Source organism: Suricata suricatta, chromosome X (assembly GCF_006229205.1).
Source record: "Suricata suricatta isolate VVHF042 chromosome X, meerkat_22Aug2017_6uvM2_HiC, whole genome shotgun sequence".
Classification (NCBI taxonomy): Eukaryota; Metazoa; Chordata; class Mammalia; order Carnivora; family Herpestidae; genus Suricata; species Suricata suricatta.
In genome coordinates, this window is record NC_043717.1 from 54,284,025 (window position 1) to 54,311,636 (window position 27,612).

Consider the following 27,612-nt stretch of genomic DNA (forward strand, 5'->3'; position numbering starts at 1 on the left):
TACATGGGTTTTTGTATTTATAGAGGTCAAGCAAGAGAGTAGGCAGGGCGATGGTGAGAATACAAGAAGCAGCAAAAATGCATCTACTTAAAATGTCTTATTTACATAAATCTTTTCAGGATTCTTCTATCAGAATATACTTTAATCTTTTATTTTTCCACTTGAAGATAAAGGATAAAGTCAAACTACGCAACATAAAATGGAACTCATGTCCCATAAACCAGTATCTATTCAAACTCATAGGAGTGAGGAAAATCAAAATCAAAATTGTGCTAGGATTTCACTTGATTCTAAAAATCAAGTCTATTTGACATTGGTTTTGTATAATGAAACCTTTATCAGATTTATCAGATTCCCCTTTTTAAAGAAAAACCCAAGAGATGATCAAGCACAAATGATCACTTCATGCATTTTATTGATAGTCTATATTTTAAATCTGCAGTATGACATCTTACATAGGGAAAAAGCTTCTTCCTAAAAGATAACTATTAATAATCAAACCAGCTTTAATAGGACTGACCTTTCAAGGTCTTGTTTTGCATTAAACAAGTTAATTTTTAGCAGGTGTAAAGCACTGTACAAAAAAAAAAAAGGAAACTTGGTACATTCTCAAAAAAATTTGATACAGGGCTTCCCAACCAGGAGTCTTCTGGATAGATATTGGAGACAGGTGTTACGTTCAGATTTAAATTGAAAAAAACCGAGAAACCAAATAAAGCAAGCCAACCAAATTCACTTCACTTTGTGCTCCTTTCTGCTTTTTTGAAAGTCTCTCCCAGAGGTCAGGAAGCCCTGGTATAACAATCACTTTATTCTTTACAGAACATACATTTATGTGCTTCATGTTCAAAGACATAAAGGCAGCTTTTGTTACTATTCCCCCTCCAAATCCCTTCAGGTTCTTTTGGCTTCAGAAAACTTTCTAAGATTGCTGCCCAGTTAGTTCTTTATATATGAACCCAAGTAAACATCTATACCAAAGCAGCTATTCATGGGAGAAGATAAAACAGGCACAGATACATAACCAGGCCAACTGCGTACCTACTCAACCTGATACCTGATCACACGGCCCTATATCTTTAAAAGCAGCACCAGCGACAAATGGAGCTAATAAGAGGTAAAATCCAAACATCTGACGGTTCAAACACATACAAATTAATCAGTTAAAAGAATGTTAGCAGAGGGCCACTAAATAGTTTAAGGCTGGGCACCTGGTTCAACCATATGTTGGTATTGGAATAAATCTGCAAGATGAAGAACTGAGAGGAACCCAGAAATTACTAGGCACAGTGGTATGGTGGGGTTAACTTTCATTGCATGTATTTAAGGTATTGTTCAATCCAAGTGACTATAAAGCAGCTTATGGGTCTTTAGTAGTAAACAAATCCTAATCAAAACCAAATAGCTCACTGTAATTGTATTTGAGAGTGTTGGAGAGTGTGTTCATTTGCTTCAAATTTGAATTAAAACACCTATAAAGACATGGAAATCATCATGAAACTGATCCAGACTGTTGTTATCCCTTGAGAGGGCCAACACTTGAGGACCAGCTGTATCCTATGCTGTCATTTTAAGTACAAAATGGAGTTATTAAAGCAAGTGAGACTGCTCACCTGTTGGGAATATTCCAGTATTTTAGAAGTGTTCCAGTTAAGAACTCAATTTCAAGATGCCAAAAACTTTAAAGGGCAAGTACTTAACTCAGACCTGTTTCTTAGTTGCTGATTAAAAATCCAATTTAGAAATAAGTGAAACACTCGTTCCTTGGACCTTGCACTTTTAACTTTCCAAATGAAGCATGTTATTTTTGTTGATTAACATCTTCAAATGTTTTTCAAAAGTGTAAAATTTACTAATTAACTGAATGAATTACAACTGTTACTGATGAAACATAATGAAGAATTATACTATACTTAAGGGGAAAAAGACGCCTGACACTTTCATATGTGCCTTATCCATCTCTTGCATCACTAAGGTACAGAATACTTTAGAAAGTAGCAATAAGCACAGTCTCATAAGACAATAAAAGAAAAAAGTGCCCTGCAAATGTGGCTTCTATGTACTTAATATTGACCATACATTTGATAGGGAAGCCAGTAAAGTAAAACTTAAAAATTCAAGGCAGATTACAAATATTTTTTCTTCACAAAAGAACAAAGGAGAATAAAAAGGGGTGGAGGAGAATATCCTCCATTTTAAGAAGGAAAGTATCAACAACTACCACAAGGTGCCACTGTATTCTAGCGAGCTGTAAAAATGGCTGTTTAAGACGCATTTTGCAACATTAACCTCCCTATTGTATGGGTATTTTGGGAAATGACTGAAAGTCATGACTGATGCCTGACCCATTTTACATCCTAGACGCTTGGGAAGCAGGTGGTTAAATAAAAAGAGCATATTAAGTGATAACCCTTCATAAATACAATCTGAGACACTGACACTAAGAGAGAACACTTGGCACAGAAAGGACTTGTTTTCCCAAAGAAAAAAAATTACTTGAGGTAACACTTAAAGCTAAGCAGTTTCCTAATCTTTAAGTCTGGAAAAGCTCAACAATCATGTTTATAGAGATTGTGCGTGTGCGCATACACACACACATATACACACACACACAATCCTGGTACTAAACTTTTTTTGTTAACTGTACAATTGATTAATTTTTATACTCCCAACACTAATGTGAACACTTCTCTCAATCCCCACCTCCATTAACCATTAACACCAATGAGGTATAACTAATGTGTTCTTTTTAGAGCAAATATTCCAAATTAACAACATGGCTCATCTTCTACTGTTGCTATAAAGTCTGCACACTTCAAAACCTAACTTGCTCAATTTTGTTTTTAGTATTAATAAATCTCAACCTTGTCAGCTGCTTGGAGTTAACATAACACCTCAAACACTTCATACCAGACCAGTAAGTGAATTTTTAAAAATATCTGAAATACACAAGGAAACTCAGTTTTTAGTATTCTCCCCTATGCTCTGAACAACGTTATTTCCCAACATTGTTTTTTCTTGTTCCTATTACTGCATGAAGTTCAAACTAGGTCTTCAACACAGAACCTGTATATAATAAAAAGTGCAAAGATACAAAATGAAATGTAAAGTCTTTAGCAAGAAAATGCTCTCTCAAGAGAATAGGTGTTTCGGATGCTGGTGGGGAAAAAAGACTCTTGTTCTCCATTGTACATTGGACATCTACAAATGACCTTGTCTTCCAAGGTCCACAACACTAATAAGTATAGTCATGGACCTTGTAAAAAAAAAGTAGCAAATTTCACTAAAATATTTGTATTCATTCTACACAATCCAATGGAAATGAGTGCTATTGAAAAAGGCGTCCACATGCACATGTCCAATATGTGCATTCTACTGAAGGCTAAAAACTTAAAATCCTATTTCCAGTGTTTATGAATAGCTTCAATATCTACATTCACAACCAGCATTCTGCATGAGTTACCTCTTACTTTAATACTTCACAAATGAGTAATACATCTTGGGAGGTAAGGGAGGTACCTGTTGTCAATAACTTTCTTTTATGCTTAGAGTGTGCTGCAGTTGTTTTTAAACTCTTTTAAAAGAAACACCCTTATAATGGGACATTTCACACCAAGAGGAAAATGGGTTTGCTTTTAGCCAGTTAGGACTATCCTGCAGATCTGAAAACCGTAGATTATACCCTTAGGAAAGGAGACAAGGAGGCTCACAAGTATAAAGGAATCCTAACTTTTACATGGACAATTTTTTTAAAAAGATAAAATGTATTACATAAGCGCCATAAACAGTGAAATCTGCTTATATTAAAAAAAATAAGTGAAGCTTTGTTTGGACATTATTTCCTTGCAAGAGCAGTACATACCATATTTACAAGTTAATTTCCTTGATACGTAGGTAGGATTGAAAGCCAGAGGAAAATATAAAAGAATGAGCTTTGAAATAACCTTTACAGCTAAGTTGATAAGTTAAAGTAGCCAGATAATTCTCGAAGCAGACTTATTTTGTAGAGTATCTGACTATGTGTGGGTAGTTGTCACTTTAAAGACCAAGGATGTGTTCAATTCCTCTTTGGGTCCACTATCTCTTTCCAGATAAACAAACAAACCCTTCAGTCAGACTAATCCTAACCCTAACTGGCCTCAAAAGAGAAACTCAGCAAGAGTAATGGGGTTTTTCACAAACCTAATCTTATTACTAAGGAAACAACACAAAAATGCATGTGCCATTGATTGTGAGTTGGCAGCCTCATCTTTAAATGAGGGCAGCACAATGAAAGCTTTGAATTTCAAATAACTCAACTTTCAACAAAGGGCAAAAATACCTGAATTTTCAATTGGTCTTTAAATGTGAGATGTTGAAGTGTGTGTTAGATAGTAATAAAATATTAACAAGTGTGGCTCGGTTCCTTAAACGACAAATCTCAAAAGTAATCCAAATTGGAAACTTTCCTATTAGTACATACCTCTGTACCAATTTTAATTCTTATGCTAAACGTGGTTTATAGTCTCTTTCCTCCACCTTTTCTTTTTTTGAGGAGCAGACTTCTAGACACATCAATGTAACTTGTGCTAGGTGGTAGTGGTTTGTTTGCTTTAAACCAAAACTCTACCAAAAATTTAAATCTATTTCATCAGCTCAGTTAGAATACTGTGTCAAGGATCTCTCCATGTGAAACCAGTTCACATCTGTACAGTTATTGTCTTCATAAAACTTTTAAATTCCTCAGACCAGTTTTCTTTACTTCTCCTTTCATTTCCTGCCTAAATCCAAGTTAAAGTAGGAAATTTCAATTGGTATCTTCAATGCAGCTCAATTCTACACTCCGCCCTTTCCTCTGCATGTCACAGTAGCTGTTCACATACAGTAAATACCATAGATACGTTCTGCTCTTGACATCTACACACTTACAAAGCAGCTTTGTACTTTGGTGTGTGTTTTTTTTTAACTATGATGGCTCACAAAAAGCAGTTTTTTCATTTCTAAGCATGGTACTTTACAATTTTTAATGCATTAATACAACAGTGCATTGGAAAAGTACTGAGCCTCTACAAAATAGCTTTACATTTTTAAACAAATGAATGTGGTTTTTTCACTTACACAAGCATAGGCTTTTTTTTTAATATTTCCACAAGATAAATATCTCAATTAAACTATAAGTTCACTCTACAGTGTGCCACAGTGATGGGCTTAGGAGACAGTTATATACTTAGAAGATCCTAACCTTAGTGTTATTTACACTGACATCCAATATCACCTCATCTGAAAGGTGAACAAATGACATTCAGCACGTAGCTGAATTTGTGCCACTAAGAACTGGGAATGGCATAGCTTTAAGCAATCACTTATGAAACATGTACTGTAACTTAAGTCTAAACTGGGAATTTCCTTTGCCCCTCTCTCCTATGGCGTGGGAAACATTAAAGATCAACGAGAAATGGATAAAAAGCCATTGCTAAGGCAGATCTTTTAAGATAACACAGGAGAAACTGATAAACATAGATGATGAATCATTAGTAATAGCAATTACTGGTACTGAAATTAGACCTTTTATGTCCTTAAATGTTGCTTTTTAAATATTTCCTTTTATTCTGGAACAGAAATTGGAAAAAGGACAATGATGCATTCAGAAAGCAATGATTCAATTCAGGTTTGCTACTTTTACTTTTAAGCACCACTCAAAAGGTGGGCATAAAGCAAGTGATTCCTGTTTGCCCATCACTATACCAGCTACACAGCTGAGAGTTCAGACCTTAATTACACAACACTTTCTCTGTTACCAGAAGCTAAGACTGCTCTGCGACAAATAGGACAAGTAGAATTCTCAGATAACCAGCGATCGATGCAGTGGACATGGTACTCATGGGAACAAGGTAGTTTACGAAGTTTGTTGCCTTCTGTATATTCTGTAATGCAAACACTACAGGTTTTTAATGCATCGTTTTCACCAAAACTTCTCATTGCCAAGTTGTCAATCTGTTCTTTGGTGAGTCCTCTAGGTTGGTCATCATCATCCTCATTTAAGAGGAAAAACTGAGCCAGACTAAGGAAGGGCAAAGAGCCACTTTCATCAAATGTTACTGGGGCTCTGTGTCGACCCTCTCGCCTGGTACCTGATGAGCCTGATGATGAGCTTCCTTCATTACTGCCTTCAAATACCTCCGAGCTAGACTCTGAACTTTCACCACTAGAACTGGAACTCGGACTGGAACTGGAACTGGAACTGGAACTGGAACTGGAACTGGAACTGGAACCAGAACTGCTACTACCACCAGAAACCCCTCTTCCATTCCGTGACTCTACCCTTTCCACATTTCGACTCGAGACTGAGCCACTAGGCTCTGAATCACTATCACTATACATAAAGTAGCTTAACTCACCAAAACCTGTCATTATCTGCCTTAACATGGTCTGAATTGCAACAGATGTAGTCTCACTTAAACCAGTATTTAAAATTCTACGAATCGGAATTCTGATGGTACTGACATAGGTTCTCACACCTGCTCGTTCGGAACGTGAAAATGTACGCCTAAAACCTCCTCGTTCACTTTCATAAGTGACGGTGTTGTTTGGCGTCTGAGACCTTGACCGAGTTCTGCTAGCTATGCTATCTCTCTGCCGATACTCTCCAGGACGAACTCTTCTTACTTGAAGATCAAGGACTATGGTTGGAGGTCTCTGTCCTGGTCCTGCAGATTCACCATTGCTGGTTGTGTCTGAAGAACCTGCTCCTTGTGAGGCGTTTCTGCCTGAAGCTGCAAAAAGACCTCTACTTAGCAAGTCAGCTCCACTTATTTGCTGTCTCAAGGTCACATGTTGTCGGGTTCTAGAACTTCCCTCAGTCTCATTTACCAAAGGATGCTCAAAAGTCTGAGATGAGATAGTATGATGATATCTTCGTGGAATTTCAGTCATAGGATGCAGAGGTGACCTACTTCGTTCAGCTCTAGCTCGGGTTCTCCGATGGTCTGGGCTCCTGCTTCTTGCCCTTCTCTGACCTCTGGTAGGTGCGATTTCTCCCGTTAACGCTTCAGTTGAATTTCGTTCTGATCTGGAAGGCCTTGCTGATGTTGATTCAGATCGTGGATTTTCCACTTGCCTTTGGCTGTTGTTGTCTGTATTTTCTCCACCAGAACGTCTTGCAGATGGCTCATTTTCATTCTCTGGATTTTGGCTCCCATTATTACGGTTAACATTGATCTCTAAACTGAATCTGAAATCACCACTGTTTGGATTAGTCCGGCTCACTGCTCTCCAAGACTGGTTTCCTCTTTGCCCACTTCTTGTTGTATTTCCAGTTTGTCTGACAGAGTTAAGCCAGTCTATTATAGAGTCACCATTAGACACATCATCTGAAGAGTCTCCACCTGTTTTTAAAAAAGGGAGGGGAGGAGAAAAAGGAACTACTAAAATTAGGACAATCATATAATATTGCTCTGAAACTCTGCGTTAGAAAAAAAAGAACAAAGATTCCCAACAGATGTCACATTTACAGATTTTTGCAAGCTCTACAAATTTGCAAAGTAAAGGCAGGAATGTTTTAATTCCATTTTGAAAGAGCAAGTTAATCCTAGAGAAATTTAGAGAACTTTTTTAAACGGGATCTGTAGGAAGTCCATTTTCAATACTTCATATATAGAGCCAAGCACACTACTGTAGACTGTCAGAAGACAACATTTTTTCAGTCCACTGTCAAAACACTAATGCAATCAAACAAGACAAAGGCCAGTTAACGTACAGGGCTAGTATTTTAGTTCAAAGTACATTTTTGTCAAATTTTCATTAGTTTACAATATTTCCTTTAGGATCTTGACTTAAATGCTGTGGATACTAGAGGTCTTTTAAAACACAAGACTGCTGTAGCCACTACAAAAATATAAACAGGGCTTACTGCTTTAAAAGTATTGAGTACTTCTTCATATCACCCAGATTTTAAATGAACATGAAACTGGAGATGAGAACAAATGAACATTCTGAACCTAGCACTGTACATATAATGGCATGCTCAAGAACCAAACTATTATCATAGCCTCTAATGTTAGATAGCCAAATTCTCTACAATCCTACTTAAAACATAAAAGCAGGATTTCTCAACACTGGCACTATTTCCATTTTGAGCCAGATGATTCTTTGTTCTGGGGGCTGTGCTGTTGTGAATTTTAGGATGTCAGGATGTTTAGCAGCATCCCTGGCCTCCACCCACTAGCTACTAGTAGGAAAGCCCCAGCTGTGACAACAACCAAAAAATGTCTCCAGATAGTGCCAATGTCCCCTGGGGGGAGGGGTGGGAATTACTGAGTTGAGAGCTACCAGGTTAGAGAATACAGCCATTTCTTTCTGCTGGTGGAGAACTCACTTTTATAAGGAAGAAATTTCAATGCAGGTGAAAAATCAAGAAAAAAATATCACATTTAAACAAGCCATTTCTCCCTATGTTTCAATTAATATAAACCCAAAGGTGAAGCAGAAAAGAAGCCATGTTGACATTCTCACCAAATATCAAGAAAATGCCAGTTCTCTTTTTATTAAGTTTACTTAGCACTAAATTAATTTGTGCCATTTCTGGGTAATCTCTGGCTGATATTTACTATAGTTTCTTATCTATTTCATCCTCTACCCACCCTCCAAAGCAAAATATACCTCTATTTTCATCTGAGTTTTGTGGTGGTGGACCCTCTTTAATTTGCTGTAGTCTTCTCAGCAACTCTTCCTCAGTACTTTCACCTGAAAACAGTTTAAAAATGTTTGCCAAATTACAAAAATGGAGACAAACACCAAGGAGTAGGAACCTGGGTATTGGAGCATGACATTACAACTTAAACAAGTTGCTTTCCAATTTACTAAATGCTTTGGCATATAACAGCTCATTCGTTAAAACTGTAATTCTGGGAAGTAGACATTATTATCTGCATTTTAAAACAAGGAAACTGAGGAGCACCTGGGTGGCTCAGTTGGCTGAGCGTCCAACTTAGGCTCAGGTCATGAGCTTGCAGTTTATGAGTTCGAGCCCCATGTCAGGCTCTGTGCTGACAACGCAGGGCCTGGAGCCTGCTTCAAATTCTGTGTCTCCCTCTCTCTCTTTGCCCTCCCCCACTCATACTCACTCTCTCTCAAAAATAAACATTAAGAAACATTTTTTAAACAAGCAAATAAATAAGTAAATAAATAAAACAAGGAAACTGAGACTAAGTGAGAGACTGATATATCAATGAATGGCAGGGTCAGAATACCAAGTTAGGCATTCTGATTCAAGTCTGGTACTGTTGGTTCAAAATGCATTCCTTCTCATAAGAGTCATGCTAACTAACACCTTACCTTTTAAAATTTAAACAACTCAAAGGTTAGAAAAATAGAGGGGCGCCTGGGTGGCTCAGTCAGTTAAGCGTCCGACTTCAGCTTAGGTCATGATCTCATAGTTCGTGAGTTCGAGCCCCACATTGGGCTCTGTGCTGACAGCTCGGAGCCTGGAACCTGCTTCGGATTCTGTCTCCCTCTTTCTCTGCCCCTCCCCTGCTTGAGGAGGACTGAAGATAATGAATTTTAATTAGGATCGAATGGGACCTAGTTGGGCAAAAGAGAATAACCAAGCACGAAGTTCTGAATTAACAATTTTACCCAAGGCCAGCTTTGGAGGATTATGATTAGAGTATAATCTGGGAATCAGACATGACAAAAAAGGAAGTCTGTCCTAGGAATTAACATTCCCTTTAGCTCTTCCACACTCAGATTTATGTCTTGTAAGTTAAATAAAGGTAACTAAAAACAAAATATTTTTCAGTTTTACTCTTTTCAAGTCTTTCCAGCTTTCTATAAACTCATAATATAATTCATAACTAAAAGATGTGATAGAAGATAATTCCAAATATAAGTGAACAGAAATCAGGCAAGAAGTACAGTAATAAATGTCATTCTGTATCCCCTGTATTAAACTCATATTTCATACGGTCTGCAGAAACAGATTTTTGAAACAAGTTATTTTAAAAGACCAGAAATCTTCACACATCGCATACCTGGGGTGCCTAGCAAATTGTTATCCCTCATAAGTCTATAATCTTCTTCACTCAGGTTATTTACAAATTGATAGAAAGCTTCTTCCCGATCCAATCGGTCCATCTGACTTCTGCGCTGTGCTGCAGACTGATCACCACTTCCTTTATCGTTAGAATCTGAGCTTTCCATCTTGATGAACAAGTGGAAAATTATCTAAAAGGAGAAAGGAGATCAATCTTGAAAACAAAAGTTACCATGTGTTCTGCAGAACACTTAATTATGTGAAAATCCAGAATGTAGGTCAAGATGTGAATTTTCAGACATCATATGAATAAAATTTCATCAAAGAGAAACTCCCAAAAAGTACTGTTATACCAGAAAAAAAGTAGGTCAGGAGTAAGCAAAGTATGAAAATCAGCCCTGCTGCCTATTTTTTTCCTTGAGATTGAAGAATGATTTTTGTTTTTTTACATTTTCAAAGGTTGCTTTTACAAAAGGGAGATAATGTTTTGTGATACATGAAAAGTACACGCAATTCAAATTTCAGTGTTCATCAAGTTTTGTTGGAATACAGTCATATGCATTCATTTACATATTGTTTGTGGCTGCTTTTGTTCTATAATGGCAGAGCCAAGTACAGATGAGAGACTGGATGTGGCACTCTCACCGCTTTGCACTGGTGATGTTCTGTACCTTATAAACTGCACTGATGTAACCTGATAGCATTTTGAGTGCCATATCACCATAACTGTGACATTTTAAAAAATTACCAGTGCATATTTATCATATTAAATGAAGTAAAAGAGCACTTTGAAAGTCACCCTCAAAGGCATAGTGAAGTATGGATTATTTTGTTGTGAGATGGAAAAGACTGATTTTATTATCCAATGGCACTATTTAACTGTGCCAAAATAAAATACACAGTCATACATACTATCAGACTAAACATCCATCATAGTCCCAATTCACAGAAAAGCTACAGTCTGAAAAATTGGAAAATTTAAAAAGAACTATCTCATCACAAAATATTTTCTCACCAGAATAAAAAATTAGTCCAACCAAAATAAGTTTCCAAGTGGCTTGTTAGCTAAAGCAAGAAAAGCTGTTTATAATGGTGAGTTAATTAAACTGTGCCTCATTGCAGAAGCTAAAGAAATGTGTCCAGAGAAAATAAACCTGTTTGTTTATTTTTTAATGTTTATTTTTGAGAGAGAGAGAGAGAGGAGGGGGACCGAGTGTGAGTGGGGGAGGGGCAGAGAGAGAGAGAGAGAGAGACACAAAATCTGAAGCAGGGTCCAGGCTCTGAGCTGTCAGCACAGAGCCCGATGTGGGGCTCACTCATGGACCATGAGATCATGACCTGAGCCAAAGTTGGACATGTAACCTACTGAGCCACCCAAGTGCTGCAAGATGATTAGCTTTTTGGTGAGAGTAGCTGCTCAAAAATTCAAGGATACTAGGATACATCATAATCAATCAAAAAATGAGACAGCAAATGATTCTGAGTGATTTTTCTTGGCTCTTGATGAGTCGACAAATGTAACTGATGCTATTCAGTTGTTTATTTAAGGAGTCAAGTGTTGATTACTCAATAAGTTTGAAGTAACTACAGGAGTAACCTCTATGAATAGTCTGCATGGAGCAAATAAAGGTGATCCTATTTTTTTCAAGTTTATTTTGAGAGAGAGAGAGAGAGAGAGAGTGAGAGAGAGAGAGAGAGAGAGAGAGAGAGAGAGAGAGAGAGAGAGAGAGCGCGCGCACACGAGCGCACACCAACAGGGGAGGGGCAGAGAGGAGAGACAGAATCCCAAGCAGGCTTCATACCATCAACACATAGCCTGATGTAAGGCCCAAACTCATTAACTCATGAGATCATGACCTGAGCTGTGATCAAGAGTCAGAGTCTTAGCCAACAGTGCCACCCTGGAACCAACTATTTCAAAAAAGTTGAAAAAACACTGATTGAGCACAGCTTGAAGTGAAATCTGCTAAAATGTGTTACAACTGAAATGATGGTAAATATATGTGTAGAGCAGCTAAAGGCCAAGTTGGACAAATTTATAAATCTTGTGAAAATGTAAGGTGTTTAAAGTCTATGGTTATTCGTTATATTATTCATTGGCAGGTGGTTTGTAGAAACTATGTGAATCTAACGTATTACTGAACCAGTATTGTTACTGGTGAACTTCATTATTGTGGATTTAAGCATCAACAATTCTCTGAATTTTTGTCATAAACAGAAAGTGAGTATCTAAACTTGCTCTACTCCTTGTTAATTTGATGGCTTAGCCTTGGTAAAAATTTTAGTGTGATTCGTTGTATGCAAGTCCAAGACTGAACTTTTTTCTGAGTAAGAAGAACCACCTTCAATCACTATTACCAAACAATGAATGGCTTGAGAAATTAGCTTTTGCTGTAGACTTCCTAATGTTTCTTAATAAAGTCAACATAAAATTACAAGGTAGAACAGCACTTATATGCAAAACTTATAGTGCAGTAAGATAATTTCAACAACCAACAGAGGAATCACAATATCAAGCTGCTTAATGCACTTCTTACACTATAAAAGAAACAACAGTTCCATTCCCCTACAAATTTGTAACAGATTTATTTTCTGAGCACAAATTACAATTCTGGAAGCAATTTTTGGACCTCATTGCAAGTACAAAGAAAAGTTCCTTATTTCAAAATCCCTTTAACTGTGCATCTGAGGAGCTTCCGCATTACCTTCAACTGAAAGTGAAAATTCTGCTGTGTAATGATATGCTACACAGTAAATATCAAATGAATTCTATAAATGCCTTCTCTAAGGTATAAATATGCTTCATTAAAATTATATGCGTATGGACTGATTAGATAGCAATATAGGCATACCATGTTTTATTGAACTTCACAGATACTGTTTTGTTTTTTAATAAATTGAAAGGTTTGTGGCAATCCTGCATGGAGCAAGTCTATTGGTGCTATTTTTTTTCTAGTAGCATTACTCAGTTCATGTCTGTCTCACATTTAGGTGATTCTTGCGATATTTTTCATCATTATTACATTTGTTACGGTGGGTGATCTGTGATCTTTCATGTTGTAACTGTTTTGGGGTGCCATGCACCATACCCATGTAAGATGGCAAAGTAAATGGGGATAAATGTGTGTGTTCTGACTGCTCCACCAACCACCTGTTCCCCACTCTCCCCCTTGCCCTGGGTTTCCCTATTCCCCGATATTCAATTAATATTGAAATTAGGCCAATTAATTTATCCCTACAATGGCCTCTAAGTATACCAATATAAGGAAGAATCACACATCTCTCAATTTAAATCAAAAGCTAGAAATGATTAAACTTAGTGAGGAAGACATCTCAAAAGCCACGATAAGGCAAAAGTTAGGCAGGCCTCTTGTGCAAACAGCCAAACTGTGGATGCAAAAGTTCTCAAAGGAAATTAAAAGTGCTATTCCAGTGAATGCATGAGTGATAAAGGTTAACAGCCTTATTGCTGGTATGGAGAAAGTTTTAGTGGTCTGGGTAGATCAAACCAGTCGCAATATTCCCTCGAGCCAAAGACTAATCAAGACCAAGGCACTAGCACTTTTTAATTCTATGAAGGCTGAGAGAGGTAAGGAAGCTGCTAGAGAAAAGTCTGAAAGGTGGTTCATGAGGTTTAACGAAAGAAGTCATCTTCCTAACATAAAACTGCAAGGTGAAGCAGCAAATGCTGATGTAGAAGCTACAGCAACATCAAGGAGGCAAGACTCTCTCTATAAGCAAAAAGATTACGACTCACTGAAAAGCTCAGATGATGGTTAACATTTTTAAGCAACAAAGCATATTGAAATTAAGGTATGCACATTATTTTTTAGACATAATGCTATTTATTGCACACTTAACAGACTACAGTGTAAATATAACCTTTACATGCACTGGGAAACCAAAAAATTCATTTGACTTGGTTTACTGTGGTATTTGCTTTGTTTTGTTAGTCTGGAATTGAGCCTAAAGTATCTCCTAGGTTTTCTTGTACCTGTGTGTATAAAAAGACATTTTCAAAAATCAACTAAGGAAAACCTCATTTCAAGTCAGTAACACTAGATGAACATCTGCAAATAATTGATATAAGTAATATGTTTAGCCCTGATTAAGCAAAATGTCCATTCAAACAAGAACGCCACTCTTCTCATGATCAGACCTATATTAAAAAACACTACTCCATTATTATCATTACATTTTGAGTTTTACCAAGAAAAACTGTGGAAATATGGGCTTCTCTCTTTTTATATAAATAACTATGAAATATGCTCAATTTTGCTTTTTGATCAAACCCAAAAAAACACATTACTACCTGGTTTTTCTACCACTTTCAATTAACTACTCTAATGAAAAACAGTAGCAAGCAATCTAAAATAAGACTCCAAACAAAAAAATCATCCTCTTTTTTCCTTCCAACACCAGATTGACCTTTAAGTTCACACTGAAAATATAAAAAAGTTAATTCCAATTCCACAAAAATATGGAAATCTGACTTGTCGTAGAGGTAATTTATATCAGTACTAAGATTTAATCCTAAATACAACACACAGGAATCTCTGGATGTTCACAATTCAATACTAAAGAGAAAAATAAAAACAAACTCTCTTTCAGATTATAATTTCAAAAAAAGAAGCTTCTCTACCTGTCTGGTTTTTTAAATTTTAAACTTTAAGACTGCAAATCAACAGCTTAAAGTTATATAGGCCAGGCAATGAAACAAACAAACAAACAAACAAACAAAAGGAAGCCAAAATTTTCCAGATGTAGCTAAGGAATGCAATTTGGTATTGCCAATAGTAAGCAGCTAACTTTAAAAAATACAGGAAAGCACAAAGGAAAAAGAAACTTCAGCTATAACTCTTCAAACCAAGGAAAACCACCGGTGACATTTGTTAATGTTCTCAAGCACCTAATATTTAGAAAGTTAACATGAAAGTTAGGACAAAGAAAGCCCACTTGTGAAGGATCAGTAAATAGTTCTAAAAATAATTTATAAGAAAGTACAACTCAGTAGGGTTGAAAGGCTTTTAAAACATAAATCTTCAAAGACAAAAATGTCTGATGAGTTCTGACATTTGAGGTATCTGAACCAAAGATAATAGAAAACTCACATACCAAGGACCATTATAAGAATGTCACAAAGTCTTAAGAGCTACATCTGGAAGGTTAAAGCCCATATGGAACTTGCAAAAATATGGAAGATTTTTTAAATGGCTTTGAAAGACGGAATCTCAAACAAGAAAGGGGTCTTGTATGGAATGGGTGGGAGAATTGGTATATAAACAGAGAGTGGAAGGTAGAGGCACTCAATTTCTGTTTTGTTCCTATTTTATTCAACAAGGAGAACCACCTTCCAACCAGAAGTAGTGGCAAAACAACTTCTCAAAAAGAGAATCAAGAGTCCAAACTGCAAAGCTTTTAATGATAATCTCTGAGGAATCACAGAGAATTAGCGAGATGCTAAAAACACTACATTTATAAATGATCTAATCTTCAAATAAAGTGACTAAACTGTAGCACAGCAAAATCTGACAATGAACCTAGAAGGAAATTCTGCAATAGACTATCAGATACACTGCAAACACAGAGAAGAAAAAAGATGTTTACCAGCAGTGGGGTTCACTGCCAAATTAACCGTATTTGCTTTACATAGGGATGGTTCTCAACCCTGGCTTGCACATTAGAATCGCCTGGGAAGGTTTCTCTGGGGTTGACTAGATAGCAGTATTTTAAAAATTCCACAGGTAATTCTATTGAACAGTTAGGGCTGAGAATCTCTTTAACAGGAATGTCAGAATTATACTGCTGACTAGTCTAGCTTGATTTCTGTACAGTCTGAGGAGGTTTTACATCCTTATTTATCATCATAGAGAAATGTAGGCTAGATCAGCACTTTTCAAACTTCAACATAGAAACAGATCACCTGAAAGTCCTGTTAAAATACAGATTCTGATTCAGTGGATCTGGGGTGGAGCCTGGGAAGCTGCATTTTAAATAAGTCTCCAAGTACTGATGCTGCAGATCCTAGAATCACAGTCTGAGAAGCAAAGAGCTTAGTGACAACAGTTTAACAGATTCAGAGCTGTCGAATACCACATTCAAAGGTTACAGAGCAATGTTGACCTGAAAAGAATCCTGTCTTTAGCATTTAAAAAAGAACCATGTTGAAGACATGCTCACTAAATCTAAGCAATTCAGTGTTGGGAGTCAGTAATGAAGATGTATGTATATGATAAGTAATATTTTCAATTCTCAGTGGCTTGTGAGGATGAGCTGAAGTCACCAAAAGTGATGGTAAATGTGCTACCCTGAACACTTTATAAAGGATTATCAAACTAAAATAATCCATATGAAGAGAAAAGGGAGGAAACCTACGTATGTGAAAAGAGCAGTTCACATGAAGAAGACCTCGAGCTTTTTATTAACTAAAAGCTCGATAAAAAGCCTGTTTGACCTGGCTAAGAAACATAATACAGTCTCATACCGCGTTCATAGACCACAGTGTTCAAATAAAAGTGGGAACAGACCAACAGCAACCTGTTGTTCAGATCTAGAGTGACCAAGATGACAAGACAGGGAACACTATAAAGGAAATGGCTGAATTACCTGGAGAAGTCTAGCATGAAGACAAAACTAAAATGGGCATGATTCACATTTTCAAATATTTATAGAGTTAAAACATAAAGGGATCAGAACCACAGAATGAAACTAGGGGAAACAGTTGAAGAAATATGAGAGCAGATATTTCTTTCTTTTGATACAATGGTCTAACAATTAAACTGTTCTAAAGTGGAGATGCAACCAGCCTCTTGAAGCAAGCAAACTACCCATTTTCTCAAAATATTCAAGCAGAGTCTGGATATTAAGAGGAAATTGCTTACTAGGTAGGAGTTTGAACAGACTGACTTCAAAAGACCCTTTGGACTAACGTCAATAAGGATGGGGAAGTCTCTTAGTTTCCTATTCTGGGCCTAGGGTTCTATTAAGCTATGTATTCCACTGCCACAATTTTGTTAAAACACTTTGATAAGACCAATCCACGTAAGGTGCTCCGTCCCTTGCCCTTCAACACACCTTGTACTTTACTACCTTCACACTTCCACTAACACTGTTCCCTCAGCCGCTTCTTAGTCTCTCCCCATTTCACTCACCCTTTAAGGTTCAATGAAATCTTACCTCCTAAGAAACTATTACTATCTCAGCTAGCAATATTTTCATCCATCGCTGCAGTGTTTGTGCCACTGGAGTGGCACTTCATGCCTTTCACGTTCTTTTATATTTTTGAAATATTCTTAGTAATCTTACGTGCCCAACATAACCAAAATATCATTTCCACACGTTATCACTACAAAAAACTAATGAGATGTTTTACATTCTTTTTTTGTTAATACCAAGTGTTTGAAATCTGGTATTTTGCATTCACAGCACATCTCAAGCTGGATACTAAATTTTTAATGGTTAAAGGAAAATGCAGTCCTACCAAAACAACAAAGTTGTGTTTAATGAGAAAATATTTTGCGCTGCTCCAGTTTTAATTTAACTTGGTTAAAATTAAAGAAAATTAAAAGTTCAGTTACACAGTTACACCAGTGACATTTCGAGTGTCAGGTGGCCACATGTGCTTAGTGGCTGGACAGTGCAATTTAAAAGAATTTGCTTGTAAGATAGAGAAATCCCGCATATGCGAAGAATTTCAAAGTGTTCGCAATATATTGTTTGTGCTCTATATGGCCACTATGTATACATTCTCTTTATGGTTTTCTAAAATAAAATAGCAATGTTAATATTCTACCAATACACATGGAATAGAGAATTCTTTCCTATGCTCACCATCTTCAAGATTTCATTCCTAACCTTTTAGAATTTCTATCATTTCCTACATGGAAACTAAAGACAAAACACTGTAACTCTATTCAAAACCCTACGGACACTGTGATTTTAGGGACTGTTGAATCCTAAACAGCTCTTGCCTATTGAGCTGAGAGGTTAGTTTATTCCACATAAGAATTTTTATCTTGGTTTAATTTTATCTTTAAATTCAACACTTTAACAATGGGACACACTCACAAAGCAACACATGACCATCCAAATTACTCTTTCTTCCATAATCACATCCTGCTCTTGCCTTCCCTCCTCTCATACATACCCCAGAGAAAACCAAGGGAAGTCATTTTCCCACATGATGTCCCCTGCAACACACTTATTTTTATTTCAAAACTGTGAGCAAGGCTTCATTAAACAATGTTTTTGCTAAGGTATAGGTTTCCACTGAAGAAATAGTGTGTTTCTTATAGTTGATTAAGGGGAAAGGGAGAGAAAAATCTAACTTCCTTCCCTACTTTTGCCTTCTTTCTGACTTACTCTGCATTTCCCTTAGGCTAGGCATGGGGGTCAAGAGATTTCAGCACTGACAAGACACCTCTACCCTTTAGGGACATTTAATGGGTGAGATATGACTGTTACATCTGCAGAGTTCCCCTGGACTAGAGGTAATTACATTCTGGAGAAAAAAGGAAATCCTGAATATTAGCTCTTAAATGCCTTGTAAAATAATCTTACACACACACACACACACACACACACACACACACACACACCTACCTATGAGCCTGGTCTTTCTAAATCACAAGTTCAGACCCTAGTAGATGTAACATCACCACTGGTGGGTGAAAATGAACATTTTAATGGTTAAAGCACACCAAAGATTCCAGACACCACAATTCAAATGATCAATTACAGATCTCTCTCCATTTTGGTGTCAAATTTTAATAAAGAATTATGTTGCCAAAATGAGTCTCTAGATTCTACTCTGGTGAACACTGTGGTACACTTACAGTTTAACTAGTAAGGGAAAGAAGAATCCTCCCTCACTCCTGGGCTCCTTCTATCATCATAAAAGAGAGATTCTTAAATCTATTTATCTTACTCTCAGTTATAATATTTATGTGCATAAGTCAGAAATTTTGGACTAAGTATATGATTAGCATCAGCCACTTTCAAACTTAAATATTTCTATGAAAAGCTTACCAATAAAACAATTTAAGAGCACAAATATGTAATTGTTAAATTACTTAGGTCTTTCCCTTATTATAAGCAATACCCACCACCATATATTGACACAGCCCTTTCACTTACATTTCATTTAATCCTCACAACAATCCTATGAAGTAGGAATAATCACCTCTAGTCTACAGATAACAAGCATAGAGTGAGAAAGTGATTTACCAAATTCCACGTGACTGGTTAAGTGGAAGGAACCAGTAATTAAATCCAGGTCTCCTAATTCCAAATCCAGTCAAGTTTCCACTACATCAACTGAATCCCAATAATATCGCAAAACTATATACTTTAAAACACATTCCTTCAATCCCAACAGGCATGTCTAAAGTATTTAGTCTCACTATGAGCTTTTTATACCATGTTCACCCTTGGTATGAAAACTTCCAAAGCAACAAAGCATCTTTTATAAGCAGCATGAACCAAGTAGGACTTATTTTTAAATAAGTCAACTTTTAGTACTTTGTTTTAAAAACAAAAAATAGCATATTTTGTTAACCTTATTTCTATCAGAGTATTGTGTGCCAATATATCCAAATCCATTCCTAGAAATGAGCAGCCAAATTAGAAATTTTGCCCAGTCATTTCAAAAACTACTTGTTTGGTCAATTAATGTTTGACTGTATCAGGTAGATGCAATTCCAGGAAGGAAAAGCCAGAAAGAAAACCAAACCTGAGGTTTATTCTGTAATTAGGGAATTTAAGACAGATTTTATTAACCTTGAGAATTTTATTTATTTATTTTGAGAGACAGAGAGAGACAATGCAAGCAGGGGAGGGTCAGAGAGAGAGGGAGATAACAGAATCTGAAGCAGGCTCCAGGCTCTGAGCTAGCTGTCAGCACAGGGCCCGACGCGGGGCTCAAACCCACGAACTGCGAGATCATGACCTGAGCCGAAGCCAGATGCTTAACCGACTGAGCCACCAAGGTGCCCCTCACCTTGAGAATTTTAAAGCACTGCTTAATGATCTCCATTTCTTATATATTAATACAAGTTATGCAAATCACTGTTTCTGACCACTATTAAAAGTTCTTCATTTAATTCTCCTAATTTCTGTTCTCCAATCTTTAAAAAATGTAATTTTGTTATGTTAGGGTGAAAAGTCACTTAAAACATATTGTTTGTATTAATGGGTCACTCCTGGTGCTAAATACACACATATTATACTCAACAGACATACTGCATCACAGTACCCAATGAAGGAGACTTAAGGCACCAAAAATATACTGTGAAACAAAAGACTTTACAAAACTGAATTCTGAAATTCAAATGCTTATATGAATATCAATTTCAAAAGAAGCCAAGATACGTCTATTAAGTTTGTAAGATATAATCTCTTCTTAAAAACAAAAAGGTACAGTGGAAGGGAGTAATCAAGGTATCCTAATAACAACTAACTACCAGAGCATCTTGAACAAATGTGTGTTCATACAAGCTCCAGACTCAATAGTGTTTTAAGCAGAACATGCCAATTAAAAAAAAAAATCATAGTATCAACATAAAAATGTGTCATACGGAAAAAGAACAAGCATCATTCTGTTTGCAACAGAGCTTCATTAAGAACCTCAAAGAATAAATAAAAATTAATGACATACAATCCTTGTCAATAAAGAAAACAGTTCAATAATACCATCATCAAAAAAAAAATTTAATGCAGTTAAAAAAAAAAAGTCAAATCACAAAGAACCACTGAATTTGAGGTCAGGATAGATATAAAGTACTATTGTAGGGGCACCTGGGTGGCTCAATCAGTTCAGTGTCTGACTTCAGCTCAGGTCACGATCTCATGGTTTGTGGGTTCGAGCTCCACGTCGGGCTCTGTGCTGACAGCTCAGAGCCTGGAGCCTGCTTCCGATTCTGTGCCTCCCCCTCTCTCTGACCCTCCCTGGCTCACGCTGTCTCTCTGTGTCAATCAAAAATGAATAAAAAACATAAAAAATTTTTTAAAGTACTATTGTATAAGTAGTCACCAAAAGCGTTGAGAATTCTACATATACAGAATTTAAAATTTTACAGCAGTTGTAACAGACAAAAGACCATAAACAGTTAGAGAGCTTTTTTATTCTATCAGTGGAAGGGTGGAATTCAGTTCTGTGAAAAGTAGAAAGTAGGAGACAGTAGGTTCTAGTCTCAGCTATAATATTAACCAGCTATGTAAATTTGGCCATTTCACTTAATCTCTTGTGCCTCAGGATCTTCAACAATATTAAGAGCACTAGATTAAAACTATCCATAAAGTACCTTCCAGTTCTATGAATCTGTGACTATGAATAAAGCATAACCAAGGTCACATTACAGTAATAAGTCAGAAAAATAAGGCTTAAGAAACAACATGAGTAAATAGGCTATCAGCCTAAAACCCTGTGCTTTTCTCCCTACCATTTCACTCAGGCACTTCTATCTCCTTTTTGTGACCATCTTACCTTTTTTCAACAGAAATTTAAAGCACCCCTCCTTAAAAAATGACAGGATTGATGTTTCACTGCCTTTACCCAATGCATAATACCTGTCATCATCCACACAACTTGTTGATTATTACCAATACTAGCCTATCAGAGGATGCTACCAAAGCCTCTACCACTGTTGATACTATTATAGCAATATAAGATCACAAAATAGCATCTGCATGGTAATGTTACTTTAGCCTCATTTATATTCTTCTATCTTTATCACTTGAAAAGGACAGCAGAAAAAGGATTCAGAAGTGTCCCTCATGGGCCTAAATCTCTTGGCAGGAAGTCTACTGACATGCAGCTCACAAACAGTTCTATTACAACCCTCTAAAACAGTTCAATTTGAAAGAGTATTAATATCAACAAATCAGAGGACAGAGAGCAAACCAAATGCTGCCAGTTCACGGGAACAAGTTATTTAAAAAAATAAACCATTATGATGACATTTCTATTCACTCAAGAACTTTAGACAGTAAATTTAATCTTCGATTACCCATTCCATGTTATTGAGTTGTCACTAAATCAGAATTTGGTCTTATCCACAAAAAACTCAATTCTGCCTTCTCATTATCTCCAACAAGTCAAAAAATGACTCAGAAACCCAAAATGTTTATGCGTTCATAAAAAATGTAATGTAAAATCATTGACTACTGACAATTTTGGTGATAACTGATAACTATCTTTAAGAACTACCTTTAAGATACTACCTTTAAGAACATGAGTTTTCCATCCAACTTAACATTTTTTTTTTAAATGTTTATTTACTTGAGAGACAGAAAGAGAAGGAGACACAGAAACTGAAGCAGGCTCTGAGCTGTCAGCACAGAGCCAGACGCAGGGCTCGAACTCATGAACTGTGAGATTAGGCCCTGAGCCGAAGTCAGCCACTTACCCGACTGAGCCACCCAGGCACCCCACCATCTAACTTTTTTTGTTTTAAATGTTTGTTTATTTTTGAGAGAGAAAGGGGGAGCATGGGAGAGCATGAGTCGGAGAGGGGCAGAGAGAGAGGGAGACATAGAATCTGAAGAGACTCCAGGCTCCAAGTTATGAGCACAGAGCTCGACATGGGGCCCGAACCCATGAACCCCAAGATCATGACCTGAGCTGAATTCAGAGGCTTAACCGACTGAGCCACACAGGTGCCCTCTAACTTTTAAAAAGTAAAGCAAGTTTTTAAAATTAACATCCTTTGACCAAAAAAAATATTATGCACACAAATGACTGTTATATCATTTGAGGAAAACAATTTTTGTGTTATACAACCAAACATGCTGAAAACTGTGCTTCCTGAACCAGTGTTCTGACATAGAAACAATGACCATATTGACCATATATCCCCAGTTTATCCAGAAGAGTAGCAATCTACACCTCTTGTCCCATAGTAATTATTAATATGGCCTTCTTTCACTTTCAAAACTGTTCCAGCTTGGATAAATTAATATAGTCAGTCACCTTAGATGTAACTGACACTAATGGGAACTTTGGTCAAGAAGAAAATGAAAATTGTAATTAAGAATTAACTTCTCCCTACAGCTTTTAATTAAGTAGAAAGCGAGAGGAAAGAGACCATTTTTCATTAATAAAGTTAAAAACATTGGACACAAATATCTCCTTCCCCTCCCCATAAAGTATCATGTTCATTACCATGCAGATGTTATAATGGCAGCCCAACCTCAAGTCATGAAATTACTGCAAAAGGTGCATAAATAAATATACACACCACAAACCATCTTTAGATATTTGTCTCATAAATCTTGGGTCAGAAAATCCTCAACAAAAGATTAACTATATATTCCAGAAACAAAACCACAAGTTCATAAATATATTCCTAAATTGTTCAAAACTGCTAGTATTTTCGTATTTTAAAAAATCTCGATAGAAAAAATAAACTTGATTATCTAGGAAATTCCCAAGGTTGGGAAAAAATAATGAAGGAAAAAATAGACATTAAGGATTATTGCCTTTTTACACTGGTTATCAAAATGCCAAGGGATTATATAAACTGATACTTTTTTGAAGTTGATGGGCCATAAGGTTTTGGAAATCTTTGTGTTACAGAGGTGGTAAGGAAGTAAACTCACAAAAGAACAACATGTCCTATGCAGTGGCCCAAAATTCTAGTACCTCATAGGTCTGGAGTTGAGAGGGGACTTTTCGCTTTCTAATTTGTTATCCACTCTATAGTAAATCAATGGACAAGAGGCTGGTGAGTGATTTGCTCTATTTCACAAGTTACTAGGTCTATGGAAAAAGTAATATATACATTAGAATTCCACAGATGCAGATGTCCCATTTGACCTACTGTATTAAGGCCTCCTAACATCTTCACTAACGTGAAAGAATATATCCAATCAGCCTAATGTTTCTAGATATCATTTCATTAAGCTATTTCTTTTTTTTTTTTTTGGTCTTTTATTTATTTTTGAGAGACACAGAGAGACAGTGTGAGCAGGGGAGGGTCAGAGAGAGAGGGAGACAAAGAATCTGAAGCAGGCTCCAGGCTCTGAGCTAACTGTCAGCACAGAGCCAGACGCAGGGCTCGAACCCATGAACAGTGAGATCATGACCTGAGCCGAAGCCAGATGCTTAACTGACTGAGCCACCCAGGCGCCCCGCATTAAGCTATTTCTTAAAACAATTTCTGATTTTAAATTAAGTGTTATCAAATTGTATCACAAGCAGTGATAGCCGAAACAGGAACCAGGACATAAAAAAGGGGAGGAGGTAATTGCTAAAAGTCTCACCTGCTTCATAAAGCAGATTCCCTTTAAGTGGGAATAAAAGTTTTTGATACGACATAACCTATAGATTTCTTTTATTACAACCTTTCATTTTCTTTCCATCTCCAGTTTAATTAGAGAGCAATTTAAGTCTAGAGGCATAAAAGTTTAGTGACTTCAGGTTCAGAGAGACTTGGGTTAAAATGGGGGCTCTACCATTTATTAGCTATTTAATTGAGGATAAATTGCTTAACCTCTTTTGAGTCTTGATTACCTCTGTAAAATAGTTAATATCCTCACAAGGCTTTGCTATGAGAATTAGAAAGTCATGCATGTAAAAGCACAGGACACAGCACATAAGCAGTCAATACAAATTAGTCATGAATTTAAGCTAACTCCATCCCAGTTTCCCTAAGGCAATCCAGGTTTGCACCTGTTGTTCAGGCATAATTATTAATAATGTCCCTTTTGCTCTTAAAAGCAACCTGGCTAATAATAAATTATGTGGTTACCTTAACAATGATGATAATGAAAGGAATTAATATCAGAGTATCATATACCAATTATGACTTTTTGGATTTTGAAGGGAAAATTGAACACCACACCAAAAAATGTAAGATCATATTCCTGTAAGATACTCAATTGATTTTTCATTTACTTATTCAATGAACACTTAAACACTATTTATTTAGACCTATCCCATTCCAACAATGATGTAAAGCAGCAAATTTCTACTTTGTTCTTTCTGTTCTATATAGGTATTGGTAAACTTCAGACATTATTTTAAAAGAAGAAAATTCAGACAACATACTAGTGAGTTCTAGCTACTCAGACACACTACCCTTTGAATTCCCAGTGAAAAATACCCATTTTCATCATGAAGAATGCCCAGCACCAATAAACATATGTCAAATGACCCCATTCAATTACAGGGCCTGAAAAACAGAATAAATATTTTTAAACATGCATTCTACACATAGATCAGCAGGAGACGCAACAAAAAATAAATTACCTGACTGTTATGACATAGTATTGTAATACAATAAACTGGATTTTAGTTTTCTTCACTCTCTGCTCTAGAAAAAAAAAGAATCCATTATTCTTCCTTTCATAAGATAGACATTTTCTTTGAAATAGACACATCCTAAAAAAACATCCTATATATTTTAAGTTACACACCCCATAACCCAACTAATTTATTATTACTATTAGGATATTTGGGGAGATTGAGAAGGTCGGAGGAAACCAGTAATCTTGTGTCAGATAGAAGATTTCATTTAAAGGCTGAAAGCCAATCTACCTTTTAATATAAGCTTGCTTAAAATAGGCCTTTCCTTATCAGACCAGTAATATTTTCAGAATTCGATGGTTATTTTCAAGTACTTATCTGGCACATTAGAGGAGCCTAAGGCAGGAACTAAAATATGAAAGATCATCAGGACATTTAGGCTAAAGAATGAAATTTTTTCAGTGTAACAGTCTAGTAAAATCAGTTTAAAAAGTATGTGGATTGGTCTTCCTGAGTACTTTAGAAACGACTAGTAGTACGTTTATTTTTTCCTCCCTTCAATCATTCAAAGCGACTGCGGTTAATTCTGATTCAGGAAACGCGGGCTCCTTATTTGCAGCAAAAAAATTACTGTGGGACCTTGCAAATTGTGGATGACAACCTGATATAAACGCTTCCTCTTGCCCCCAAACGAAAATAATGACCTAAGCAACAAGATTGCTAGGCCTCAGATTCCCGGACTAACCTGTGGAATAAGTATGGGGAAACTGTCTAGGGAAGGAACGTGGCTGTCTCCTCCATCTTGAAATTAATCAGCATAAGGGAAAAAGGGACTGAGTATTCAGGAAGCAGAAGCCCAACCGGTTAATACTAGTTACTAAAGCTATGGCGTACGTGGCAGGTACCGCCCGCAGAAGCCAAGACCCTTAGGCTTTTCTTTTTCAGTGGGGAGGGGTTGGGTTGTTGCCGGGATTGAACGGAAATTAAGTTGAAAATCATTAGGCCAAATTCCCACCCTTACCCAGGGAAAAACCACAAACACGCAACGGCTTTTCCCTGCCTTTTCGGGGGATCCTTGCAGTGATATGTGGCAAAGGATATGCTAGGGTTAGTCGAGTAAGGGAGTAAACCATAGTTGTTGCCCCAGATCCTAAAGGAAGATGTCATCCCGGCCCCAGGGGGCGCCTAATTGTTAGTGCCCAGCAGAAGGGCTCAAAATGGGGTTTTGCAAATCCTGGGAAATCTAAAAGCCCAAGAATTCCCAGCATTTGAGTTAGTTAGAGCAGCCTGTTATTTTCCCTTTTCCCAAGCGCAAGCCCGCCATATACAAGAGGGGTAGGGAGGCGAGGGAAGCCTCCAGAGAACCAAGAGAAAAAAAACCCAAGATGATCTAAGATTCTCATGCCGGAGGCCAACACTCATAAATCGCCTCCCTCAAAGTCTTAAGACCGGTGGAGGGCCCTTGCTTTAGCTTGCACCGCCACGGAGAGGAAGTACTACCCACCTCCTTCCCCTTCAAGAGACTGTGACTATACACCCAACTAAAATGGCAGCGGCGACTACGCCACGGAGCCCCCTGTAGCAATCAGCGCCTGGGGTCCGGAGGCGGCGCTGAGCGTCCGCCACTGCACGACACTCAGACCATTTTGAGAGACCGCGGCAGCCGCGGCTCTGCTGTCTTCCTCTAGCACTCCATCCATTTCTCAAGAGGTCTCCCAAGGCTTCACTTACTCGGTTTTAGTGTCGGGTCCGACTCTGTCGGTTAGGCCGCTGCCGCCACCGCCGCCGCCGCCTAGGTTCCTGCGCGCCCTGCCCCTGCTCTCAAGCCCGCCTCCGATGAGTCGCTGGTTGAGACCCGCCTCTAGCCCAGCGCCTGCTCGGAGACGTTGCTCAGGCAGCCATTATCTTCCCCATTGTTACCAAGCAGCGGCAGGAAACGACTGCCCACAACAGGAAGTGATGATGCCGCGTTCCGTCCCCGCAGCCCTACTCCCAGCCTGCTAGCCAATCCCAGGCGATTCCTCAAAAAAGCTCCGCGGGAGAAAGAAGGGGGCAGCCGACGACGCGGCAAGGCGGAACGCAGTCTGGAAAAAGAGAGCTGCTGTGACGCCCACCATGTGACAGGCCCCACCCTCCTCCGCCATTTTGAATTGTTGCGAGAAATTCGCGTTCTGAGAACTGTGGGAACCTTCCCTTTCCTGTTCTGAAAACTGAAGAACGTCATCCTTGACCGCTTGAAGCTTTTTTCAGAAAGTGAGAAATGCGGTATTAGTCCCACCTGACGTCAGTTCACACAATTAGTCCAGACTGGTTTATACAGTTTCTTACCTTTTATTCAGCATATATTGAGTGCCAACTG

At 37.5% G+C, this 27,612-nt stretch overlaps 1 protein-coding gene across 2 annotated transcripts; it reads right to left on the reverse strand.

Moving 5' to 3' along the window:
- Positions 1 to 395: 395 nt before the first annotated feature.
- Positions 396 to 27,205, reverse strand: RLIM (ring finger protein, LIM domain interacting). 2 transcript variants are annotated; one of them, XM_029930852.1, is made up of 5 exons: positions 26,985 to 27,205; positions 25,257 to 25,320; positions 10,008 to 10,200; positions 8,638 to 8,721; positions 396 to 7,364 (listed from the first exon to the last, which is right to left on the reverse strand). In XM_029930852.1, exons 3-5 carry the CDS (start codon positions 10,174 to 10,176, stop codon positions 5,755 to 5,757), a joined length of 1,863 nt encoding a protein of 620 aa, XP_029786712.1. In that variant the 5' UTR covers positions 10,177 to 10,200; positions 25,257 to 25,320; positions 26,985 to 27,205; the 3' UTR covers positions 396 to 5,754. The 2 variants fall into 2 exon arrangements, with proteins under 2 accessions (XP_029786712.1, XP_029786713.1); XM_029930853.1 differs by lacking the exon at positions 25,257 to 25,320.
- Positions 27,206 to 27,612: the final 407 nt, after the last annotated feature.

Excerpts from the sequence above, each read along its gene's own strand:
- RLIM (XM_029930853.1), bottom strand. The coding sequence starts at position 10,176 with ATGGAAAGCTCAGATTCTAACGATAAAGGAAGTGGTGATCAGTCTGCA. Across the intron at positions 8,722-10,007 it reads CAATTTGCTAGGCACCCCAG|GTGAAAGTACTGAGGAAGAG; the intron begins GTATGCGATGTG and ends AACTGTTTTCAG. Across the intron at positions 7,365-8,637 it reads AAACTCAGATGAAAATAGAG|GTGGAGACTCTTCAGATGAT; the intron begins GTATATTTTGCT and ends TTTTAAAAACAG.